Genomic DNA, 24,690 nt, shown 5'->3' with positions numbered 1-24,690 from the left:
GATATTCTTGATATCTCATTATGGAAACAATACATGCAATCTTTTGGAGGATATCTTCTATAAATGTTGTTACAATGAATTTTCTTCCTTGAACGAAATTTTGAAATGAGGTGACCTCATCGTAAAAAAAACATATTACATTTGTCACTATCATGCGAATTAAGACATTTGGAGTAAAAATGAGCATCCCTTGTTCCTCATGTTGACTTCCATCTATATGGTTTAAGAGAACAAGCCTTTTTCAACACATACAAAATTTGAATAGCTCTCACCTGTGAAAATTTGAACTCTTCCCTTGTGTGTTTTTGCTTTGAACCGCGAAAGTTTTGTGCTTGATTTCTCATGCATTTATTAAGACTTTAGATTTCTCTAAGGAAACAGTCAAGTGTGGTGGGGCGCCATTTAAGGGCTTTAAGGTGATGGAGAGATTCTTTATAATACGTCTACCTAGGAAAATAGTCTATTGCCTCTTTTCTTGGGCAGTTTTCGTTTTGTTGTCTTTTGTCTCCTTTCACCATGATAGGTATCTAATGATGTTGCTCCAATTTGGGGGAAAAAAATTCATCTACAGTGATACATGTTACCTATTTTACTCTCTTTAATAAGTAAAAATTGCATCAATTTCTTTCAACAAGAATATCCTCAGGTCTTTAACTTACTACGAGGGATCGGCTATATGAATTCTTTTTCTTTATTATGTCCTATTTAGAGTCAAATTTACATTTAAGTCTAATAAAATTTGTCATTTATAATAATTTATAGGCAAACCTTTTTAGGTCTACCTCTACCTTTCTTAACATAGGCCATATCTAATAAATCTACTCATCTAATTGGGTCATTGAAAGGTTGATATTTATATCACTTTCTCGGAATGATTAAATATCCCTTTTTTATGTTGGTTTAACTTCGTAGATATTTTATTATTACTATAACTCCTTTGTAAGTATTTATTTGAAGGCAGATGAATGGCCGAATGATCCTTAAAGCATGTGTAAGAAGGCCTTAAGATATAACATTCTTGTATCTAGGTATCATAATCCTTCTATCATGATTTTTAAAGTATTTGCACCTTGCTACCATTATTTTAACTTGTGCAAGGTAGCTGCATTAGGAAATGAAATGAAAAAAAAAAAGAAGAAGAAATGGAAATGGTAAAGTAATTCATTTAAAAATTGTTTTCACCCACTTATTTTATTGTGTCAAAATTGAATGAAATGTTGGCCATTAAAAGAGAAACATAAATTTAAGTATTGCAAGATGAGGATGCTCAGGTGGACGAGTGGCTTTACTCTTATAGATAGAATACGAAAAGAGCATATACGTGATAAGGTTGGAGTAGCTCCAATGGAAGATAAGATCAGAGTCACCTTAGATTGTTTGGTCACATAAAGCGTCGGCCTTCCGATGATCCGGTTAGGAGAATAGATGTATTAGATTTGGCTTATGTTAAGAAAGAAAGAGGTGACCTAAAAAGGCTTGGTTAAGAAATATTAGAAATGATCTATCTTTAGTAGATTTAAATGAGAACTTCACTCCTAATTGGACACAATGGATAAAAATGATTAATGTAGCTGACCCTATGTAGTGGGATAAATGCTTGATGTTGTTGTTGTTGCCTCTTGCTCGGTTTGATGAGAAATTATGTTTTTGTTTCTTGTGATCAGGAGAAATTATTATTATTATCATTAATTTTTTTGTGAGATGGGGATATGTGTGTCATAACGAAGACCAACTAAATTTTTGTTTTCTTTTTCACTGTAGCTGATATGGAATTGTCAAAGGAAATATGCATTTGTTTCCATTTCCCGAAATGTCTATTAACCTATTGATCACATCGAAACAAAAAAAACAAATATGAAATTATGAAGTAAAATATATTTATATTTTCTTTGTTTTCTTCAAATCGGAACTGTCCCTTAGTATTTGGAGTATTGGGATTGTAGAGATTTTGAATCCACTGTTGATACATTGACTTGATTGGAACCCGATTTTCCCGACTTTGAATTCTGTTGTGAAGATTGACTAATAGTTCACATTTCCCATACAATTGTATATTTCACTAGATGGTTGTGTTAACAGCTTTGTATCATTTTGATGCTATTTCCTGTTCTAGTTGTTAGTTTCTAAGCTTTTCCTAAGAATGCTTGCAACATTGATTGCTTGTGTTTTCTCACTCCTTTTGCTTATCCTAAGAATGCTTGTAACATTGATTGCTTATGTTTTCTCACTCCTTTTGCTTATTATTGTCTTACAGTCAAAATCATTGTTTTGCAACAAAACTTGTAGTTCTGCCATTTTGGCCTGTACATCATACTTTGCGTTCAGATTTTGTTGCATAATTTAATGTTCTGCCCTTTTTAAAAACTTCATTTGTTTCTGTTCCTAATATAATTTATGCCATTCTGATCCAAAGGTGAAGATACAACAAGCAATTGAATTTAGATATTATCTCCAGTTGAGACAAAACAAAAAAGCATCCCGTGGAATAAAGGTAACTTTTGGTCATGGCTTTGTTTTTTCTTCATTTTTAATGAAATCTAAAACTTTGGTAGCATTCAAAAAGTGATGAAAGCCGCAAGTTGTAGCTACAATTAGGGCAACTGTTGTACTAATTAGAATCTTCAATGCTATGCTTGATCCATCAAATTGTGTAAGCTGATTGACAGAATGTTGGATAAATTAATGATGTAAAATGAGTCACACACAGCAATATTTTTATCCTATAAGGCGTTTAACAATTCAATTGACAATAAACTTAATTTGTACCATCAACCTGTACTATTTTGATGCTTTAATTTGCAAACAATCATATTCAAATTAATTTGAGTAATTTATCATAATGAATTGGTGCATTTGAGTGCCATTCTTTTGCATCAACAACTTATGGTATTTCTAATCAAATGCATTCTTAGAAATTATTCTTTTAACTTATTTGTTGTCGGTACTATGCATTATCTCAGCTCTTATTAAGTATGTGAAGTGCTATTTCATTAAAAAGATGAATCTTATTCTTTTAATTATGGTTGTGAAAATTGGATCGGGCATAAAACCGAAAAAGGAGATGCTCGATTTAAGAATATGAGTTGAATTGGATGATGTAATAAATACTAAAATTATTTAAATAATATGTAAATGACATACTAATGATATAATAATTATGCAAAAATATAAATTTATGATTAAAAAATAAATAAATTCCATACACAAATAATATATTGTACAAATTTTAAATTTAAATATTATCAATCTTTAAATTTAATTCAAATTTATATAAAATTAGTTCACATATAAATTATAAAATTAGTTTAAAAATATTGCTAATTTGTGATATATATATGAGTAAAGAAGTAACTTGAAATGATGGGGCTATATGATAAAGCTTGATTGATGCTTATTTAACAAATAATTATCATTAAAATCTAACTCATATGAATCATGTGGTTTTTAAAATTAAAATAAATCAAATTTAAATTAATTCATTAATTCAAATATTCTATATTAACATTTATTAAATTAATTTATTTAATTATGTAAATAATTTAATTAAAAACATGTGGTTTTTAAAACCGACACCGATCAATCGGTTGAACCTCCGGTTTGACACGGTTCAAGCTAGTTCGATCTGAAATTGGTTTTGGGAATTTACTAATCAAACCAGCTAACCAGTTCCTGGTTGAACCGGCCGGTTCGGTTTTTAAAATCTTATTTTTCATTATTACTTCCTCTAGGTTAGAAAAAATATTTTAATTGAAATGTATATCCTTCTTTGTAAGTGCCATGCTATGTTTTAAATGAGTTTATTCTTTCTCGAAACTTATTTTCTCCATTTACAGCTTCCTTACCCACTCAAACTCATTTGTGGCTTATATTTTGGCACTCTACTAGCAAATCGTCTTTTTGAGTGGCATTTGTGATTGGTAACGACTGAAACTTGATTCGAGGACAAACACTTGAGGGAAAGGCATTTTACTTTGTAAAACCTTTATCATTTATTTCTTTGATCTAAACATATTTTGTAAGAGAAGTTCCATTTGGTTTGAATTAAATTCAATCTTTTGGAGCAAAAGTTTCTGGAATAAAAGATCTTGCAATTTTATTAATTAAATGATAATGATCTTATTTAAATTTTATTAATTTATTGATTGTTGTATGTTTTCTTGCATGTTGTGTGAGGCTATATATATGCATTTATTGTTGTTTTTATGCTCCTCAAGCAACTAATGCATCTGATTGTACTCTCTCAGAGTAATATGATGATTCATTTCATGCTATTAAATAAAGGACGGACAATACTTTATTATGAATCATTTAAGATGTCTGAGGCTAGAGAGTGCTATAGAGCACTAAAGAGTAGTGCCAGAGCATTAGAAAATAAAAGAGATGTGGATGAGTGTGGAGAAGTTTGACGCCAACCCCCTATCTATAGGGAGAGGGAGACGGTTGAGTTGATGGGGAGTAAAGGGGAATTTATTGAAATTTCTTATTACTCAAGTGATTTATATGGTCCTATGAAGCAAGGTGATGGGTAGAGGGTTCATGGGATTCACTACTCAAACCATCTATTTTTATCCAGTCAATTGCTACAATGATTTTCATGCATTTAGGCAAGACTCGATAAAGTGGAAATCACCCATCGCTTTGGCTATTAGATCTTTTTCTTTTCATTTCGTGTTCCTGATAATAAAAATAGTTAGTGGTGAAATTAAAATGTGCAAAAAAAAAAAATATAAAATCTTTATTATAAGAAATTATTATATAAATAAAAACTAAAAAAAATTGAAAATATAGAGGGTCTCGTAGGGATTCTATGAAAGCAGTATTTGATGTAAAGAATTTAGCCTTTAATGATTTACATGATATATAATATATTGAGGGAGAAAGATGCATGTATAAGTTAGCCAAGCAATGAGATAGGAGAAGTAGATATTTAGTTCAACTGAAATACATTAAGGATGAAGATCAAAAAGTGCTTTTCTTAAAAGGGGATATTCAAAATACATGGATGAGATATTTTAATAAACTTTTCAATGAAAATTATGAGAATAAGATTTATTTTAGTGATCTTTGCATCCTAAATAAAAATAGATATTTTTGTTTTGTCATATTAGTAAATTCGAAGTTGAAGAGGCTTTAAAAAATTGAAGTGTATAAAAATAGTAGGATCTAATGATATTCTAATAGAAGTGTGGAAATTCTTAGGAGATTAAGGAATTTCTTAGCTTATTAAAATTTTTAATATTATTTTGAAGACAAAATATCAATATAGGTGGAGAAGGGGTGTGTTGATTCCTGTTTTTAAGAATAAAAGTGAAGCACAAGAGTATGCGAATTATAGAGGAATTAAGTTTGTGTCATACACTAAAATTATGAGAGTAATTGAGCATAAGTTAAAATTTGGTACTAATGTTTCTCAAAATCAATTTGGATTCATGTCGGATAAGTCTACTATGGAAGCACATTTGTTAAGAGATTTGATGGAGAAGTATAAAGAGAGTAAGGTGAATCTATATATGATATTTATTGATTTAAAGAAAGCATATGATAAAGTTTTGAGAGAAGTGCTCTGGAGAGTTCTAGAGAAGAAATGAGTTAATAATATTTATATTGAAGTAGAGAAGAAATGGGTTAGTAATATTTATATTGAAGTCATTAAGGATATGTATACATGAGCTATTACTTTTGTTCAAATGCAAGGTGATTTAACCAAGTATTTTCTTATTTCAGTTGTGTTACATCAAAATCAAGTTTAAGCCTATATCTTGTTGCTTTAGTCATGAATGTTCTTACTAGACATTTGCAAGAATGATGTACTTTGGCGTATGGTTTTGCTAATGATATTTTTCTTCTTGATAAAAATAGAGAGGTTGTTGATGAACTTGAATTATGGAGTTGACCTTACTATGGGTGCAACTGAGTCAAGTCGACTCGCGAGCCGCCTTAGGCTCGACTCAATAACGAGATCGAGAGTCAAGATTATCGAGCTCATTGTATAGTTGAGCTCGAGTTCAAAACAACCAAAGCTCTGTTTGATTGCTCACAAGCTGGCTCGGATGCCTGGCGAGAACCTGAAATATCTGGTGGGATTTGGGAAGGCTGAAGGCGGGAATGTGAAATGTCTGGTGGGAATGTAGATGCTTGGCAGGAACTCGACTTCGGACGTATGAAATTCGCTAACGGAAACAAAATCCTGACTGAAAAGTCGTTCAAACTTCACCGTTCTGAAAATTGAGAAAGGCGGAATGTGCCTTACCTTGTGTACAACACTTTCTCGAACAATCTTGTCGGACGAAAACGGCCCGGCGTCGCCCGAAAATCAACTTTTCCAAAATTGCCCTCGACCTTCTCTCTCCTCAGCTGAATTTAGATATTTATTTTGATTTTCTCTCTCTTCAAAATGAGCTGATTTCAACTTTAAAATACTCTGATCGGCCCGGCCGATCGCATGATCGTCCTGACGATCTGAACAAATTCCACATTGTCCTGGGACGATTTCGCAGGACGATAATTAATTTCCATGACGATTTGCTCTCTCACTTTTGCCATACACTGATCGTCCCGTGGGATCGTCCCGGACGATCCCAGATCGGCCAGGACGATCCCTACAGGAAATCATTCCTGTAACTTCTGGACAGAAACTGGAACAAAATTTACACTAATCGTCCTGGGACGATCCAGATCGGCCCGGACGATCCTGGAGCAGATTTGATGTTACAGAAGCAGATGTGACGAAGCTCTAACGAGCCGCTCGATGGGATCATTTTAATGGCACAAGGCAAGCTCAAGCTCGGCTTCTGAGATTGACTTGAATTTGAGTTTGATATTTGGATAGCGAGTCGAGCTCGAGCTAGGTCTGACTCGAGCTTGACTTGACTCGTTTGCACCTCTAGACCATACAGTTTGAAGGATTTCATTTGAGTAGATTTAAAACTAAATTAATGGATTGTAATTTTAGTAGTATTTGATATAGTGGTGGGATTGTGACGTTGGGCTATCAAGTCATTAAAAAGAGTGGAGGTTTTTGATATCTTGGGTTTCTTGTTCAAAGTGATTGTTAAATAGCTAGGGATATCATTAGTAGAATTTAAGTTGGATGGTTGATGTGGAGGAATGCAGTGGGCCTATTATGTGATAGAAAAATACCTCTCTAACTTAAGGTAAAATTTAATAACATGTTGGTGAGAACTGCAACGCTTTATGGTGTACAGATGTTTGTTATTAAAAGAGAAGCATAAAATTAAGTTAAAGTGTTGTAGAGATGAGGATGCTCAAATGGATCAATGGCTTTACACTTACAGAGAATGCGAAATGAGTATATACGTGAAATGGTTGTAGTAGCTTTAGTGCTAGAGAAGATTAGCTAGAGCCGCTTTAGATGGTTTGGTTACATAAAATGTTGGCCTTCTGATGACATTATTAGGAGAGTAGATGTATTTATCTGTATGTTAAGAAAGGTAGATATAGAAGACTTTGTTAGAGATTATGAAAAATGTCATTTTTTTATTAGATTAATGAAAATTTAACTCTTAATAGAACATAATGATGAAAAATGATTCATATAGTCAATTGCTAGTAGTGGGATAGAAGCTTATTGTTGTTGTGTTCCTTTAATTAATTTTAATTATTTACAGAATCGTTGCATTCCTACTTCATTCATCAAATTTCTACTAAAATATTGAAATTTACAGCAAAGCCAAACTTGTGTGTGTGTGTGTGTTTTTTTTTTTTTGTTAAATCCCAACGGATTTATTGTGGGACATGCAAATGCACAAGTTTAATAATTCATTTATTTAGGGTAGGTGCTAAATTTATGAAAATGCATGATTTGGGTGGCATTTGCACAATTTTCCCTAGAAGAAATTATTTCCTTTTAATTATTTACCCACTTTCATGAACAGAAAAGGAGAAAGGGGGGCTGGCAAGCTATGATGCACAAACACGGACACGGTGACATGGATACGACATGACACGGACACGGGACAGGTTAGTTATTGTAAATATAGGACACGGACGTGGGTTGGACACGGTATTATAGTTTTTATATTTAAAAAATAGTGTATAAAAATTAAATAAGTATAATTTTTAAAATAATTTGAAAATAATAATTCATTTAACTAGAATTTGTGCTTAAAATGATTAGTATTAGGATGTCGAGAGTTAGACGTCAATGCCGTTTATCAGTCACCGAGAGAGGAGATGAAAATACCTTCCCTGTCAAAAAGAAATAAAAATGAGAATATTCGATTATTGGGTATTAAGTGTGGACGTTGATTCGGTGTTGTGGATAGGAAATAAGAAATTTAGTTTAAATCCCGCCAAATACAAGAAATTATATTTAAAAAAATTATAAAATATTTAAGATACGCGTGTCAGACACGCGTGTCCAATTTGTATTTAATATTTTTTAATCGGACACATTTTCGGCGTGTCCGATACATGTCGGAGGAGTGTTGGGCGAGTATCGTGTCGTATACGGTGTCGGACACTGCATGCCTCTTTGAGGGAAAGTGTCGGTGCATCATAGTTGGTAAGTGGTACAATGGTAATTAAAACATGAGCGTCTGGGACAACAAGCTTACCTTGCACGCTATTGTTAAGTTTCACCTCCAACACATCTAGTCACAAGTAATAGCTAGGCAAATAAATCTACTCCCGTCTTAAAAGAAGAATTTGCAAGATGGCTTCTTTTTAATTACTGGTTTCCTCGTGTGGCTCAGGTAAAAGCTTTGTTTTCTAATAAGCATCATCAAAATCCTTTTTGGTTTTCTAGGATTGAACTCTTTTCTTTTAATAGTCTAGTTTTGGAAATTCACTGTAGAATGTCATTCATAAATTGAAATCCGACAAATTCAGCATTTTTTTTTTGGGACATTTAGGTCATTTAAGGCAAACTCACACACACAACGCATACACAAAGACTCGAACCCAAGACCTCTTAGCTGGAAGCATAAGCTCTCAACCAACAAGCCAAGGTGAGCTATGTAATTCAGCATTTTCATTTGGCTTCTTATTTGCATATGTTCCTCGGCAGTGGCGGATTGAAGGGGGGCCCACGGGGGCACGTGCCCCCCCTAGATAAATTGAAAACTGTATATTGGCTTTAAAATAAGACTTCGTTTGAGACGGCTTTTTTACTGCTTTTTAAAACGGAATTTTAGTACAATTTTTTTTATTTTTGTACTAAAACTCCGTTTTAGAAAGCAATAAAAAAACCGTCCCAAACGAAGCCTAAATCCCTTCTTTCTAAAATTTCCCCTCGGTAAATAGGGAAACCGACTGCTCGTCTGCTCCAGTGCTCGTACTCATTCGCCTCCCTACTTGGTAGCGATGCGATAGTGCGACTAGGGCACGCACACCTTGTTTTCTCCTACGCTTTTGGCCGCCCTGTTCGCACCTCCCAGTCCGGCAGTCCTCCGCTCGAAATCGAAGCCAGTAAGGTAGTAAGCCGCGATAATTTCGTTCGGTCTCCGGCCCTCCACAGCTGACAGCTTCACTTCAAGTTTTAGGTAATCTAAAATTTTTCTGCATGATTTAACTGTTGAATTTCATGGTTGAATCTTGTCTATTTGATTTTTTGCCGCAGTGGCTGTCTAGAAAGTCAGCATATTGATTTTTTTGCCGCAGTGGTTCTTATCTATCTGATTCCTAGTAGTTTTTTATTGTCTTTTTTGATCGGTGAAGTATGGAGAGGATTTTCTTTGCTGAAATTTAAAGTTGATTATCTGCCATTACCTTATTCCTTGTAGCTTCTTTGAATGATGTCGTAATGATTTTACCTTTTCCCCATTATAAATCTCTGCATTTGCTTTTATGTGGAAAGGACCTGCTTGTTCGATCTTATGAGTTGATCGGGACATATAATTTGTAAAGATCTTGATCGGTTGACTTTTGCAAAATATTAACTAGGTTTTGTTATGGAGAAGTATTTTAAGAAGATTTCGCAAAGTGCTAGTGAGGCAAACAAAGAAGCCGAGGAGCAAAATCCAAAAAGAATTCGGATTGAAATTGAATCATCAAGAAGTAAATTTAGAGAACCTTCCATCTGATCCTGGGTTGCGAATTCCTATTTATGAATATTCTCCTAATATTCAAGATCAAGTTCGTCGGGCTTACTTGCAAAACGATCCATTCCAACCTCACATTCATGAATTTCCTAAAACTAAATTTGGGGTAAAGGATAGACGATTCAATGCTATGTGGTTTGATAAATATTCTAATTGGTTAGAATATAGCATATGCAAAGATAAGGCGTATTGTTTATATTGTTATCTATTTAAAGCAGCAGGCAGAGGAAATGAGGATGACGATGCATTCAATAAAAATGGATTTTCAAATTGGAAAAAATCAAATAGATTTGACCTTCATGTTGGGAGTCATAATAGTGCGCACAATATTGCACGACGAAATTGTGAAGACTTAATGAATCAAAGTCAGCATATTGGTTTTTGTTGACCTAAAACTATCGTCCATTCAACGGCTTAGACTAAAACTACCCAAGGCAATCAACCACTCAATCCACCTCAGCCACGATCAACCGCACATAACCGCCCACGATCACACTCTTCTCGGCAGAAACCGCCTCTCACGACACAAAATGACCCCCTCCTCTCAATCGGGACTCACGCTCTCAAACAAATGCACACAGAAACTCATGCGATCAGAATCGAACCGAAAAGAAGATTTTGTGACTTACCTCAGAGCTCTCGATCTCCGGCACTCGACATCGACTCGGCCAAACAACTCCAACCATAGTCACCTCTGACCTTGCCTCCGTCGACCTCCAGTCCCTCTACAACTCTCAAGCCGATCTCCGACCGACGCCCCCTCCATCTCCGACTTTAGACGGCAAAGCCGTCGTGCCCTAGGTCCACTTGATCTACTCATTTGCTTCGGCTAAGCCCCGCCAACTCCAGCCGACCCTTCGCCGACCAAGGACAACGGCAGCCGCCTGACCCGCCGTCGACCTGGCCACCGACTCCCTCGCCTCCGTGCGTGACTTCCTCTGATGCTTGCCCGATCGGGCTTCTTCCGCCTCCCATTCTATATTATATTAATATTATAATATATAGTATTATATATATATATATATATATATATATGGAGCTTGGTATTGCTTAAAGTTTAGTCTTAATCTGCTGTGGAATCTGGCAGTTATTTGGTGGTATACAGAGATATATGGAGCAATTTCCTGATGGTGGTTTCTTTAAAGGAAAAAATTTTGTCTTTGATCACAGGTATGCTTTTATCTTGTTTTTATAGATATTCAGTTTCAGAGTTTCTTGATGTAAACTATTCTATAGTTTAGTCAGAAATTTTGTATAATATCCACATGTAATGCTACAGGATTTCTGTTGGAAGTCAGGACAAGGATGTGCTCGGAACCTGTCTTATATGTGGTTCTCCCTTTGATGATTATTCATCTCGTTGTCGGTGTTTCTACTGCAGAATGTTGGTTTTGGTTTGCTATAATTGTCAGGTTGGCTCCTTCTCCTACGCCAGTGCAAAATTATATTTAAATGTTCAAGAATCTTTCATTACACTCTTCTGGTCATACAAGCAGGAACTTTACTAGTGATACTAGCAGTAAAACCTTTGGCAATACTGTGTTCTTAACATATCCTCATTTTCTATGACTAGTACAGTCTATTCAGTGGACAAAACTGTTTAACATTAGCTCATTTGTCGGACATTGCTGCTTCAATTCGTCCTGATATAATTATTGCTTTAATTATTGTGTCAACACTGATATTCAGGGCAATTATAGAGGAAGATACATATGTGAGCTGTGCCAGAAACACGACAATGTAGAAAAGCCCGTTCCTCTTGTGCAAAATAGTCAGTTGCATCAGGAACTCTCACAGGAGTCATTTGATGTTACTGAGACTGAAGCAGAAACTTCACATGATAGCAGTGCAAAGCCTTGTCGTGAACACTCTACTATATCAGGTAAGGTCTGTATTCATTTATAGAAGGCACAACAAACACCAATTATAACAAACTTAGGCTTCGTTTGGGACGGCTTTCTTTCTGCTCTTTAAAGCAGTTTTTTAGTAAAAAATTTTAAAAAACTACTTGAAGAAGCAATAAGAAAGTCGTCCCAAATGAAACCTTAGTTTATACAAATAAAAAATTCTTGATATGCATCTTTCTCTTGTCCCATAGTTTTTGATCGCCGCAGGAAGCTAAGAATCCTGTGTTTGCATGGCTTCCGACAGAATGCTTCAAGTTTTAAGGGAAGAACATCATCACTGGCCAAAAAACTCAAGAATAATGTCGAGTTCATCTTCATTGATGCTCCTCATGAATTACCATTTATTTATCAACCAACTGAACAACAAATTTCTCCTGTACTCTTGGAGAAGTGCAAGAAAAGATTTGCATGGCTCATTTCTCCTAATTCAACATCATCGGATGAAAAAGAACAACAGTTTGATCCTTTTCAGTATAAAATGCAAACTGAAGGATTTGAACTGTCATATTCTTACCTACAAGATGTGGTCTTAAAAAATGGTCCGTTTGATGGAATCCTTGGATTCTCTCAGGGAGCAGCCATTGCTGCTTTGTTTCTTGAGCAGCAGCAAAGAAGTGGCCAAGTATCTGGTCTCCGATTTGCCGTTCTCTGCTCTGGGTTTTCTACTGTATCTAGCAAGTCCGTCGGAGGATTTATCAAATGCCCATCTCTGCATATTTTTGGTGATGGCAGGGGAAGAGATAGGCAGATTAACTGTGAAGTTAGCAGGGATCTTGCTGACTTGTTTGATAAAAATAGTTCAGTAACCATCGAGCATGATATGGGTCATATTATTCCCACTAGATCACCTTATATTGATCAAATAAAGGCATTTCTTCTGTCTTTCCTCTGATTTATTGTTGAAATATACTAATCCTGTGTAATTTTAGTCTTATTTTGTTTTGCTTGGAGAAGGAAATCAAGCATTCTAAGGTGTAATGCTAAATTTCCAAGCTTTAGCAATGCTTCTTGTAAGTATAATCTGCTGCAAAATTGATGCGAGTTAAAGAAGTTACAGTTATATATGTTTTGTATGAATTTCTTTATTTTTTTTACATTGTTGCACGTAATTAATATTTTGCCATCATTTATTTCATTTAGCCAAAAATCGTTCTAAGTTTTTTGCAATTATTATTTATTTATTTATTTCATAAAATAATAGTAATGCTATTATTTGTAACTAGCGTAATATTTAAATTAGCCTCGTTGGTGAAGGGAAGGTCCTTTATTTAAAGCCCTCTGTCAGCTAAGGTGGATTCATATATATCCCTTTAGACAAACATCAACCCAGGTCTACAAGGTATTCTTGGACGAAGCAACCCATGGCTGCCGACAAGGTGCCTTCTGTCAGGTTGGGTCGACTACCTCCTCTGACTAAGTAGATCAGGGATCATGACAGCCCGGGACGACGGAACCATGGGATCTTGATCGGGCTCGTCTTCATTCCCCCCCACCACAGTTTTAAATTTATGATGATAAATTCTAAAATCTAAATTTCAAAATCCAAATCAATAAGATCAAATGTAAACCCTAAAATTATTGTTATTATACGATAGGTTCATAACCTATACGACATCCTTAACAACTAGCCTTAATCGAAAGTTCTCTTCTGTTATCAGTAGAGGTAATTAACTATAGGGGCTTGCGCCTATAAGAAACCAGAACTCTGATCAAAAAAGTCCTCACAAAATGAGGGCGAAATCTCTGGGTAGTGTCTTATCTAAAACTCAATCTGCCTTCTGAAAATTCCCTCGGAACCTAATCTCGTTAAAACTCCCTGCCGTCATTGTCACATAAACACTTAAAAAAAAATAAACCGATGGCGCGGAGAGGCTGGGATCATCATAAACACAAAATGGAATTTTTCGGAGCCTACAAATTTCTGGCGACTCCGCTGGGGATGGTTTCTCTTTCCATCTTTGACTAGTTATATACAAACTATAATATCGATAAATTATTAAAATTCTAATAAATTCATTATATTTAGGGTTTAAAAATTTGCAATTAAATATAATTTTTTTGTGTATATTTTTATTCTGTCTAGTCTCTGCACTTTGAAAGTGTGGGGTGATGTATCAACTTCTGAATACTAACCCTTTCCTTTCATTTATGCAGAATGGAACTACAGAATGCGTCCTTCACCGTCCAACTGGGACGAGGTGCTAGCATTCAGCTAGCTAATGCTGTTATCAACACTGGAAACTCTGAAGCCACCATCCGATTTGGAAGCTTAGAGTTTTTTGCAGCTACTGCAAAGGTTGCTGCCGTACCTATTCACGACATGACTGTTCGAGGCCATCCTGCAATACCTAATTCTGCTGATACTTATGCACGACGTGCTTATTCCGTGCAACAAGCAGGAGTTGGTAGAACTGCTACTGCAAAGGCAGTTCAACAAAACAAGACCTCAGTCTTCGAAAGGTTATCACAACCCAAGGCTTCCTCCACTAAGAGGATCGTAACTGAAGGAAGAATATCTGTGATACCTATCAGGGATACCACACTGCCAACCGGGTTATCTGCACCCGGGAAGAATGATGCTGAAGCCTCCTCATCTAGAGGAAGGCTTACAAGAAGACAGAGGAGAAAGTTGAATGCAAAGCTACGAGCTCAACATCCACTACCTGTACATCCATCAACACTCCCAGCCTTAGAGCCAGAAGTTAATGTTCCCACCCATAATAAGTTTGCAAATCTAAAATTGGTAAAGAGGAATAGTCCTACTGGCGAGTTAAAGAAATCTTTCTGGAAACAACAACGACAAACTCCTATTCCTCAGAAGAAAAGATATGAAACTCTATCTGCCAGGGTGCATAAAGTTCTAAAAGTTGCAAAGGAGAATGGCTTAATGAAGAAGAAATATAATGGGCCATATACAAACAAAACTACGAGAATCCCACAAAGAGAGTTACCATCTGCCATGTTAACTCAAGAGAAATCAAGATCAGCTCCACGTGGTGAACATTGGAGCGTGAAACCTAGACCTCGCATCCAGGAATCCGCTTTCAAAAGGTCCCAGTGGAAAGGTAAAGAAATTTGGAGACCGAGAACTCCTGAAAGAAGATTATTTGATAAGAAAGTCGATATAGGCGTGACATCTGGTTCAACCTCCTAGAGATCCGCCTTTCACAAGAATCTTCAACATTGGGTACATATTACTGATATTCGTAATAGTCGACACCTTGGAGAATCTTCCAAGGAATCCTATTGCCAGCCAACTTCATCCTCTCAGAAGAAGGTCAACTTTGATCATACTCCTCCAATTGAAGAAGTTCCTATACCACATGAAGAGCCAGAAATCTTTTGGAAACGTCGCTCTGAGATTTCTATACAAGAAAAAGATGATGATGAAGACACCATGGAAGTTGAGGTAATTTATATGGTGGGGCATAATGATGAGCCACATCAAACACGTGGCTATAGACGACGCAACGAAGCAGCGCCCACTTCTTCTAAAACAACCTCTCAAGAAGATCAAGCTCCGCACGAGCAGTTAGAAGAAGAAGAAGTCCCTTCAGATGATGGACAAAATGATCATCAAGAAGAAGTGCTTACTGAAACACTTGCGCAAGCACAAAGGCGTTTGAAACTTCAAATGAAAGAAAAGGATAAGGAGATATCAGAATTGAATAGCAAGATGACAGAAATGATGGCACAAATGACTGCGATGATGCAGTTAATGCAAAAGAACATCATTACTACTCCTGCTCTTGCTCAACCAATTAATCATCAGATAACAAACCAGCCAATTAATCAGCATGTATCAAGTAGTATTCCTATTAATCTGCCAACCGAACCAATACCCCAGATGTCCGGAATACGAACCAGAAATGAAGAAGAAAATGAGGCTAATCGACTTATTAATCTACAAACTCATCAAAATATTGCAAGCACATCTGAGCCGATGATGACTCCACAGCTAGAATCAATAATCAATGAAAAGATTAAAGCTGTCATTGCCTTAGAGCATGTAGAGAAGTTTGTGAGCAAGGGTCGCCCGTATCCGGCTGAATACGATCAGGTGCCCTACCCTAAGGGTTATTCAGTGCCTAAATTCAATACTTTCAATGGTACTGGCAATCCTAAACAACACTTGACCCAATTTAAAGCAACCTGTGGAAATACTGGGGGCGTGGATGCTTTACTCTTCTGCCAATTCATTAGCAGTTTGACTGCGACTGCTTTTGAATGATACACCGAGCTTCCTAATGATTCTATCAAGACGTTTGCAGAACTAGAAAATAAGTTCGTGAAAAGGTTCGCAAGTGCTACCGAGAAGACTACTATCGTTGACCTTGCCTTAGAGAAGCGAAAAAAGGGTGAGTCGGTGATAAAGTACATCACCCGCTGGCGCAACATAAGTATGAAATATGAACAATAGTTGGAAGAGGAGCACGCCGTTCAGCTACTGATGGGAAACATCGATGATAAGATGTTATCATTTTTATGCATGGCCTCCATCAGCACTTATCAAGAGCTATTGGACAGAGTAGCTAAATTTGAAAAGTTGAACTTGTCTAAGTCTGAATATCATTCAGATAGACCCCGAAAGAATAAAGCTGCTGACAATAGAAGAGATGAAATCTATTCTACATCATCTTTAAAGATTGACAAAGAAAAACAATCCACTCCTAAAGATGATGAAGGAAAACAGTACACCAAACCCCAGCCAAAACTAATATTGGAAGGAAATAATAAGTTTCAGACTTTTCATAATGGAGGAGAATATTCAAAACCAAGAACCGGTGATCTAATCACACCCCTTACAGAGAAAATGAATAGAGAATATTCTTTTAAAAGGGAAAGTGTGTCAAAGCTATTCAAACAAGCACTTAATGCTGGTCTTAAATTACCAGAGTGTAAAAGACCCGAAGAAGCTGATCAGAAAGATGATCCAAGTTATTGCCTGTATCACCGAGTTATCAGCCACCCTATTGAAGATTGTTATGTATTCAAAGATTGGCTGGAAAGAAAGTACAGAAATGGTGAATTCACGTTATCAAATAGCGTTTTAATTCACCCAAATAAAGAATCTGTGAAGGTGATTATGATTTCTCCTATACCCCAGATTAAGGAAGGAGATAAAATGAAGGAGAAAATAAAGCCAAAAAACGATGAATGGCAGACCGCTATCTCTAAGAAGATGATGAAGATGATCAAACAACTAGAAAGAGTTCACAGTATAAAATGGAAATCATTTACGGAACCAGTACTTGAATTAAAAGAAATTTCAAGTTCAGGTGCATCCACTTCCAGATCATTAACTCGGAGGCGTCCTAATACGAAGCAGTTCTATAAGACATCCTCTAAAAAGCCCAATAACTCAAATAAGCATATCAAACAGAGGAAGAAGAGGTCTGTACTTCAAAAGATCATCAACAATTTGGAAGATTATCGTCAACCATTGAGGCGGCCTATAACACTTGCGGATTTTATGTCCAAGCTTCAAATAGACCAATTAGAAGTGGAAGATGATAAGCAAGAAGATGAAGATTTACTTCATGTAGAAACATGTCGAGTCATCTAAGTGGCATCGAATGCAGCCCAAAAAGATTCTATAAAAGATCATGATAGGGGTCAGATAACAATGTCTCCTATAAAAATGACTGATAAAATGATGTCTGAATCATGTCTGATAGTACTACAAACAGATTATAACTCGAAAGAAGAGCTGTGTTTTCCAAATGATGATGAATCAGGTCAGCAAATAGCTTCACGAATGGAGCGTGTGAAGCTAAATGATGACTCTGAACATTCAGCAAAAACTTTATCAGATGATGCTGAATTAAATGAAGTAGATCAAGTACAATTAAGAAGTGATAAAGTGCTGCCGTCACCACCACTAAAAAGGGGATTATCAAATAAAGATAAGGGAAAAGATATAATCATCAATGAAGAAATTATCCCTAAAGATCATAAAAAGAAATATGATGCAAATAAAGGGATAGAATATAATATCATTTCTCATTTGAGAAAAATCCCAGCACAGCTCAGCATATATGAAGCTCTTCTGATGTCAAAAGAACTTCGAGAAACCTTAATACAGGCTCTAAAAAATCTAAAGAGATATGAAGCATATTTCGCAGAAAGGTGTTTGAGCGAAGTTCTTCATGCCAGAAATGAACCTGTTGTTACATTCTCAGAAGAAGACCTCATGCTAGGGACTACAGAACATAATCGTCCTTTATATGTCACGGCAGAAAGTGATGGCATCATAATAAGGCGAATCTTGATTGACCCTGGGTCTTCAATAAATCTTATGAGCTTGCGCACATTGAGATCATTATCCCTTGATATTCAACATCTCGGGTCAGATAAACTTATGGTGCACGGGTTCAATGAGAAAGGACAAAGAACTGTAGGGTCGTTTGTTCTTCCCTTGAAATTTGGAGAGCTGTACACAGAGGCCAAATTTCATATCATCGATACAAACACTTCATTCAAGGCACTCTTGGGTAGACCTTGGCTCCATGAGAACGGTCTTATCCCATCAACTATGCACCAATGCATGAAATATCTAAAGGATGGAGAAGAATTCCGGATTTCTGGAGATATACAACCCTTCGCAGTACACGAAGTAAAAATTTATGATGATGCAAAATACTTCATTCTAAATGAAGTAAAGCCGATGAAATCTTCTGAAACTAAAGCATTGAGCTCAAGAAGTACAAAACTATTCAAAAAAGTTGAAAAACTTGCAGGAAAAAAGAATGTAACACCAAATCTTCCTAAAAGAGTTAATACACCTCCTAAATCAAATAAAGTTGTACTACATTTGGGAAGTGACACGGAGGAAGATGATGATATTTTTGAAACCTACAAGCCTTTGATTAAAGAAAAGCCAAGGGAGAATACTTTTGTAGTTACACTGATCCCTCAACAACACTTCAGAGAAATCATATCCCGTTAAGTTCATAATATTGAAGAACTTAAAATATTTTATGTACCTCCCCTACATGGAAGTAGTGGACTGGGAAGCTTATTCTATAAATTTGGTGAATATCAAGAAGATAATATCAATGAGCTTGAGAATTTTGATGAAGATGCAGAAATAATTCTTACAGAAATGCCTAGATATTGTCCCAAAAGAATTCAGCTAATGATACGAAAAGCTGGAGTTCATAATATGGTCACTTGGCGACAAGCACGTTTCTTTCAAAGAATGTGGTGTCACGAATTATCTAAAATGGGTAATCGTGATACATAAGGCTTGGGATTTATAGCAGCAGAACATACTGAGCAAAATGTATGTTATATGATAAATGACAAAAATTCGATGACTGAGAACATGGATATAAATGAAGAAAAAGATATGGAGGCTAAACCTGCACCAGAAGAACTAGAGGATGGTGGACAGGCCGCTACTATGGATGAACTGATAGAAATAAACTTGGGAACTGATGAGGACCCTCGCCCAACCTTCATTAGTGCTCTTCTCTTCAAGAATAAAGTTAAGAAAATGAAAGCATTACTTAGTGAATTTAGGGATTACTTTGCTTGGACATATGATGAAATGCCAAGCTTATCCCCTGATATAGCTGTTCATAAATTAGCAATCAAACCAGGTGCAGTACCTGTTAAGCAAGCTCCAAGGCGAATGAGGTTGGAGATCGAAGAGCAAGTGATAGCAGAAACTAAGAAGCTCCATCGAAGCAGGTTTCATTCGAGAAGAAAAATATGCTGATTGGATAGCCAACATCGTCCCGGTGAAAAAGAAGAATGGACAAATCCGGATATGCATTGACTATCGGGACCTGAATAAGGCGTGTCCAAAAGACGACTTCCCACTTCCAATATCAGAATTGTTGGTTGACAATATATCCAATTATGATATATTCTCATTTATGGATGGATCGTCAGGATATAACCAAATCAAAATGGCACATGAAGATGAAAAGCACACTTCTTTCAGGACTCCTATTGGCATATTTTTCTACACAGTCATGCCCTTTGGCTTGAAGAATGCTGGGGCTATATACCAAAGAGCCATGACGCATATATTTGATGAACTTATCCACCAGAAAGTTGAATGTTATGTGGATGATCTCGTTGTCAAAAGTATAGAACGAAAAGATCATCTTGAAGATTTAAGAATTATATTTGAAAGGATTAGGAAATGCAATCTCAAAATGAATCCACTCAAATGTACCTTTGGAGTTTCTTGGGTATGTTGTAGGGCATAGAGGGATTGAGGTTGATCCTAACAAAGTTAAGGCAATCATAGAAATGTCTCCTCCAAAAGTCTTCATCAACTTCGTTCATTACAAGGACAACTTGCATTTATACGGCGGTTTATCTCAAATCTATCAGGCAGATGTCAACCATTTACAAAGCTGATGAAGAAAGATATACATTTTAAATGGGATGATGAATGCCAAGAAGCTTTTGACAGTATCAAAATATATCTGTTAAGCCCGCCCATCCTTACAGCACCAATTCCAGGTAAGCCTCTTATCCTATATACTGCAGCGTTGGAAGAGTCCCTTGGAGCATTGCTAGCTCAGCACAATGAAGAAGGCAAAAAAATGCACTCTATTACATCAGTCGAAGATTGATCGGAGCAGAAATACGCTACTCTCCAATTGAGAAACACTGTCTGGCGTTGTTAAGCCCGCCCATCCTTACAGCACCAATTCCAAGGAAGCCTCTTATCCTATACACCGCAGCGTTGGAAGAGTCCCTTGGAGCATTGCTAGCTCAGCACAATGAAGAAGGCAAAGAAAATGCACTCTATTACATCAGTCGAAGATTGATCGGAGCAGAAATACGCTACTCTCCAATTGAGAAACACTGTCTGGCGTTGATTTTTGTTGTCCAAAAGCTCCGCCATTATATGTTGTCTCATAAAATAACATTAATATCAAAGATCGATCCACTGAAATTCTTGATGACAAGACCAGCGTTGACAAGTCGCCTAGCCAGGTGGACAGTGATACTTCTACAGTTTGATGTCACGTATGTCCCCCAGAAAGCAGTGAAAGGGCAAGTTTTAGCAGATTTTCTTGCCGCACATCCCGTTTCCGCAGACTCGCCGCTCAATGACGATCTGCCCGATGAACAAATTCTAGTTGTTCTGGAAGAAGAGAAATCACAGATGTGGGAAATGTATTTTGATGGTGCATCATCAATAAAACCTGCCCAACCTCCAAACCTCCCCAAAGCTCGAGCTGGTATAGGTCTTATTTTCATAGCACCGAATGGAGGAATAATGAGATTTTCATTTGGTTTAACTGAACTTAGAACCAACAATGAAGCAGAATATGAAGCTTTAATAGCAGGTCTTGAGATCGCTATTTCGATGGAAATTCAAAATCTCAAAGTTTTTGGTGATTCTTAACTCATCATAAATCAAGTACTGGGTATTTATAAAATTTGCAGAATATGGTTGATTTACTATCATAGAAGAGTTCTCGAGCTCATGAAGCAAATTACAAATATTACATTAATCCAAGTATTTCGAGCTCATAACAGTAAAACAGATTCTTTAGCAAAACTTGCTAAAGAAATGACGAGCATAAATGACGAGCCAGTACTAATCAGTGTCAACACTCGTCGAGTACTAGAGCCAGCAATTCTATATTCCCCGCAGGTAGAGGGGTCAACAAATCCAAGCCAGCAGGACATAACTTCAGTTATTCCTCAATCTCCCCAACAAATTTTTCCTAAAAACAAACAAGATAGATTTCAGATGTTTACAAGAAGAAAATTTGGTAGAGCTTCTGAGTCCTGGCTTGAATGCCTAGAAATTAAAGAGCAAAATGATTGGAGGCAGCCTTTCATCGACTACTTCAGAGAAAATAAACTTCCCGCTGATAAATCATTAGCTACACAGATCAAGAAAAGAGCATTACGATATACGTTTGTCAATAATACGCTATATCGAAGGTCATTTGAACAAATATGGCTACGATGTTTAGGGAAAGCTGAAGCTAATAAAGTAATTTCTAAAGTTCATGAAGGGCTATGCGGTGCACATCAATCAGGTCCTAAAATGGCCATTAAAGTTAAAAGGATGGGTTATTACTGGCCATCAATGGTAAAAGATTGCACCAACCATGCAAATATATGTCATGAATGTCAAATTCATGGCAATATTATACATCAACCTCCAAATCCTTTGCATCCCACTATAGCGTCATGGCCATTTGAATGTTGGGGGACAGATGTAATAGGGCCCATTGATCCACCATCATCTGCTGGACATCGCTTTATATTAGCGGCGACATATTATTTTTTTAAATGGGCTGAAGCAGTTTCATTCAAAGAAGTCACTGCTTATCATGTCATCAACTTCTTTACTTATAACGTTGTCTACAGATTTGGTGTACCACGCTGCATAATCTCAGATAACGGTCCAGCTTTCAAAAGTACCAAGATTTATAAGTTCATTGAACGACATAAAATTGATTGGCGATATTCATCAATCTATAATCTAAGGGCCAATGGATTGACAGAAGCCTTCAACAAAACGCTCGTAAAGTTGCTCAAGAAAATCCTCACTAAAAATAAGAGAGAATGGGATACTAAGATGACAGAAGCATTATGGGCATATCGTACTACATACAAAACACCAACAAAAGCAACTCCTTATGCATTGGTGTTTGGAGCTGAAGCTGTGTTACCACTTGAAGTTGAACTACCATCACTTCAAATAGCTATTTAGTACGACCTCACAGAAAAACAAAATGCTCGCCTGCGAATGGAAGAGCTTGATGCACTGGATGAAGTCCGACTCCAAACTCAACAAAATTTAGAAAATTATCGAGCAAGGATGGTGAAATCTTTTGATCGTATGGTACGCCCTCGAGCATTTCAAGAAGGTGAATTGGTCCTGGTGCTGAGAAGACCCATTATCCTACACCGAAGGATTGGTGGTAAATTTGAACCAAATTGGGAAGGTCCTTTTGTCATCGAGAAGGTATACCAAGGAGGGGCTTATCAACTCATCGATCTGGAAGGTCGACGACCTATGCCCCCAATCAATGGGAGATATCTGAAGAAGTATTATTCTTAGAAAAAGCAAGTTGAAAATCATTCCCTTGTAAAGAGAGATAATATTTCTAAAATATCTTAGAAATTCTCCCACAAGACAGGGGGCATTTTTTTAAATTTAAAATTGTCAAAAATATGATGACGGATGAAATTTCCCTTCAAGGCAGGGGGCATTTTAAATATTTATTTGGGTTATCATGGAACCCTAAATAAATATTTAAAATTATTCATGAAGCTACAATTACATAAATACAGGACAGAAGCTGGTGCCTTCAAACAAGAAAATATATGATCATCACAAAAAGTGAAGATTAATCTTCGAAGTTGCCAAAATTTTGAAGTCAGATTGAGAAAATATTTTTATCTGACAACCTCAACAAATCAATTTTGATAAATATGAGTTGTTATAGTACAAGTCCAGTGCTTAAACAGATACGATATCAGTCTCAACAAGCCTATATGCGGCCGAGTCACTGACAGCTTTGACTACTCAACAAGCCAAAATAAGATGCCGTAGTAGAAAAGCACCTATTTTGTTAAGAATGATGACAAATACTATCAAGTTTGATATTTGTCAAATTTAACAAATCAAATCATTTCTGATTTAGAAGATTTTCTTAACTAACAAATGCATTGAGGCAAAATTCAGAAAAATCTCAATCAAGTCAAAAGCATCAAGCCACAATGAAAACTCCTATCAAACTTAGTGGCATTGTCCTTCAATAAATCTGTAAAGCACAAAGCTAAGATCGAAGGGGCTTCTCTTCTTCAGCATGTCCGACAAAGCACAAAGCTTAGGACCGAAGAAGTTATCCCACAGTTCTTATAAAGTCATAGACTGAACTAAAGGGAATATGGTTATCGTCAAAGTCCATCATGCATAAAGCCCCGGACTGATAACTATTTGCCACGGACCTAATACAAAATTGAAGTGTATAGGTTACTGATATATATTCTTCATCAAACCCATGAAAGCACAAGGGTAGAAGAAATGTTAATTCATGACAAATCTTAAAGATAAATCATGGATTTCTAAAAAGATTCTCTACATGACATTTAAAATCAAATTTTAGAGATCTGTAGAGTTAACCAGCTTGCAACAAACATGATCTACTATAGAGCGCATATCATATTTGTTGGGGGCATTTGTTGACCTAAAACTGTCGTCCATTCAACGACTTAGACTAAAACTACCCAAGGCAATCAACCGCTCAATCCACATCAGCCACGATCAACCGCACATAACCACCCACGATCACACTCTTCTCGGCAGAAACCGCCTCTCACGACACAAAATGACCCCCTCCTCTCAATCGGGATTGAATTTTTGGACTTAAGTGAATTTTGTAAAATAAGAATTTAATTTAAAACCAATTAACGAATAATTCACTTAATTAAATAATGCAATAAAAAATCAAATAAAGTGTAGAATGAATATTTTTTTAGTCTAGTCTATATACAAACCTTCAAATTGGCAACTATCCTAAGGGCTACAGATTAACTCAAACATAGGAACACAAACTTTCTACGTAGCTCTCTCAAACAAATGAACCAACAACACATCTACATGTTGCAAACCAAATTGAAATACATCATGAAGACAGAGAAAATACCTTTTTGGTGTCATTCCAAAGGAGTTCCACGCGAAACCTTCCAAATAAGTTTTTTTTTTATGTAGCATAGATCAATAT

At 36.3% G+C, this 24,690-nt stretch overlaps 2 protein-coding genes across 11 annotated transcripts in view; both read left to right on the top strand.

Moving 5' to 3' along the window:
- The window catches only part of LOC110102321 (mediator of RNA polymerase II transcription subunit 18), a 41,406-nt gene that overhangs the window by 6,309 nt on the left and 10,407 nt on the right, over positions 1-24,690 (top strand). For 6 of the 9 annotated variants that reach the window (XM_028697858.1, XM_028697860.1, XM_028697854.1 and 3 more), the window contains exons 3-4: positions 2,414-2,491; positions 7,896-7,980. In XM_028697858.1, coding sequence (XP_028553691.1) covers positions 7,961-7,980 — 20 coding nt within the window. In that variant the 5' untranslated portion in view covers positions 2,414-2,491; positions 7,896-7,960. Of the gene's footprint in view, positions 1-2,413; positions 2,492-7,895; positions 7,981-9,264; positions 9,504-24,690 lie in introns of all 9 variants that reach the window. The other 3 variants (XM_020830622.2, XM_028697859.1, XM_020830621.2) reach the window with 2 other exon arrangements.
- Positions 11,081-13,062, top strand: LOC110102320 (rhodanese-like domain-containing protein 6). Of its 2 annotated transcripts, none has more exons than XM_020830619.2 (4): positions 11,081-11,231; positions 11,341-11,473; positions 11,751-11,943; positions 12,160-13,062. In XM_020830619.2, exons 1-4 carry the CDS (start codon positions 11,173-11,175, stop codon positions 12,858-12,860), a joined length of 1,086 nt encoding a protein of 361 aa, XP_020686278.1. In that variant the 5' UTR covers positions 11,081-11,172; the 3' UTR covers positions 12,861-13,062. The 2 variants fall into 2 exon arrangements, with proteins under 2 accessions (XP_020686278.1, XP_028553685.1); XM_028697852.1 differs by having other exon boundaries at positions 11,751-11,948; positions 12,213-13,062.

The sequence above is a fragment of the Dendrobium catenatum genome, unplaced genomic scaffold (assembly GCF_001605985.2).
Source record: "Dendrobium catenatum unplaced genomic scaffold, ASM160598v2 fragScaff_scaffold_1019, whole genome shotgun sequence".
In the NCBI taxonomy this organism is placed as follows: Eukaryota; Viridiplantae; Streptophyta; class Magnoliopsida; order Asparagales; family Orchidaceae; genus Dendrobium; species Dendrobium catenatum.
Note: the sequence above shows the minus strand (reverse complement) of the source record. Positions and strands in the feature narration are given on the sequence as shown.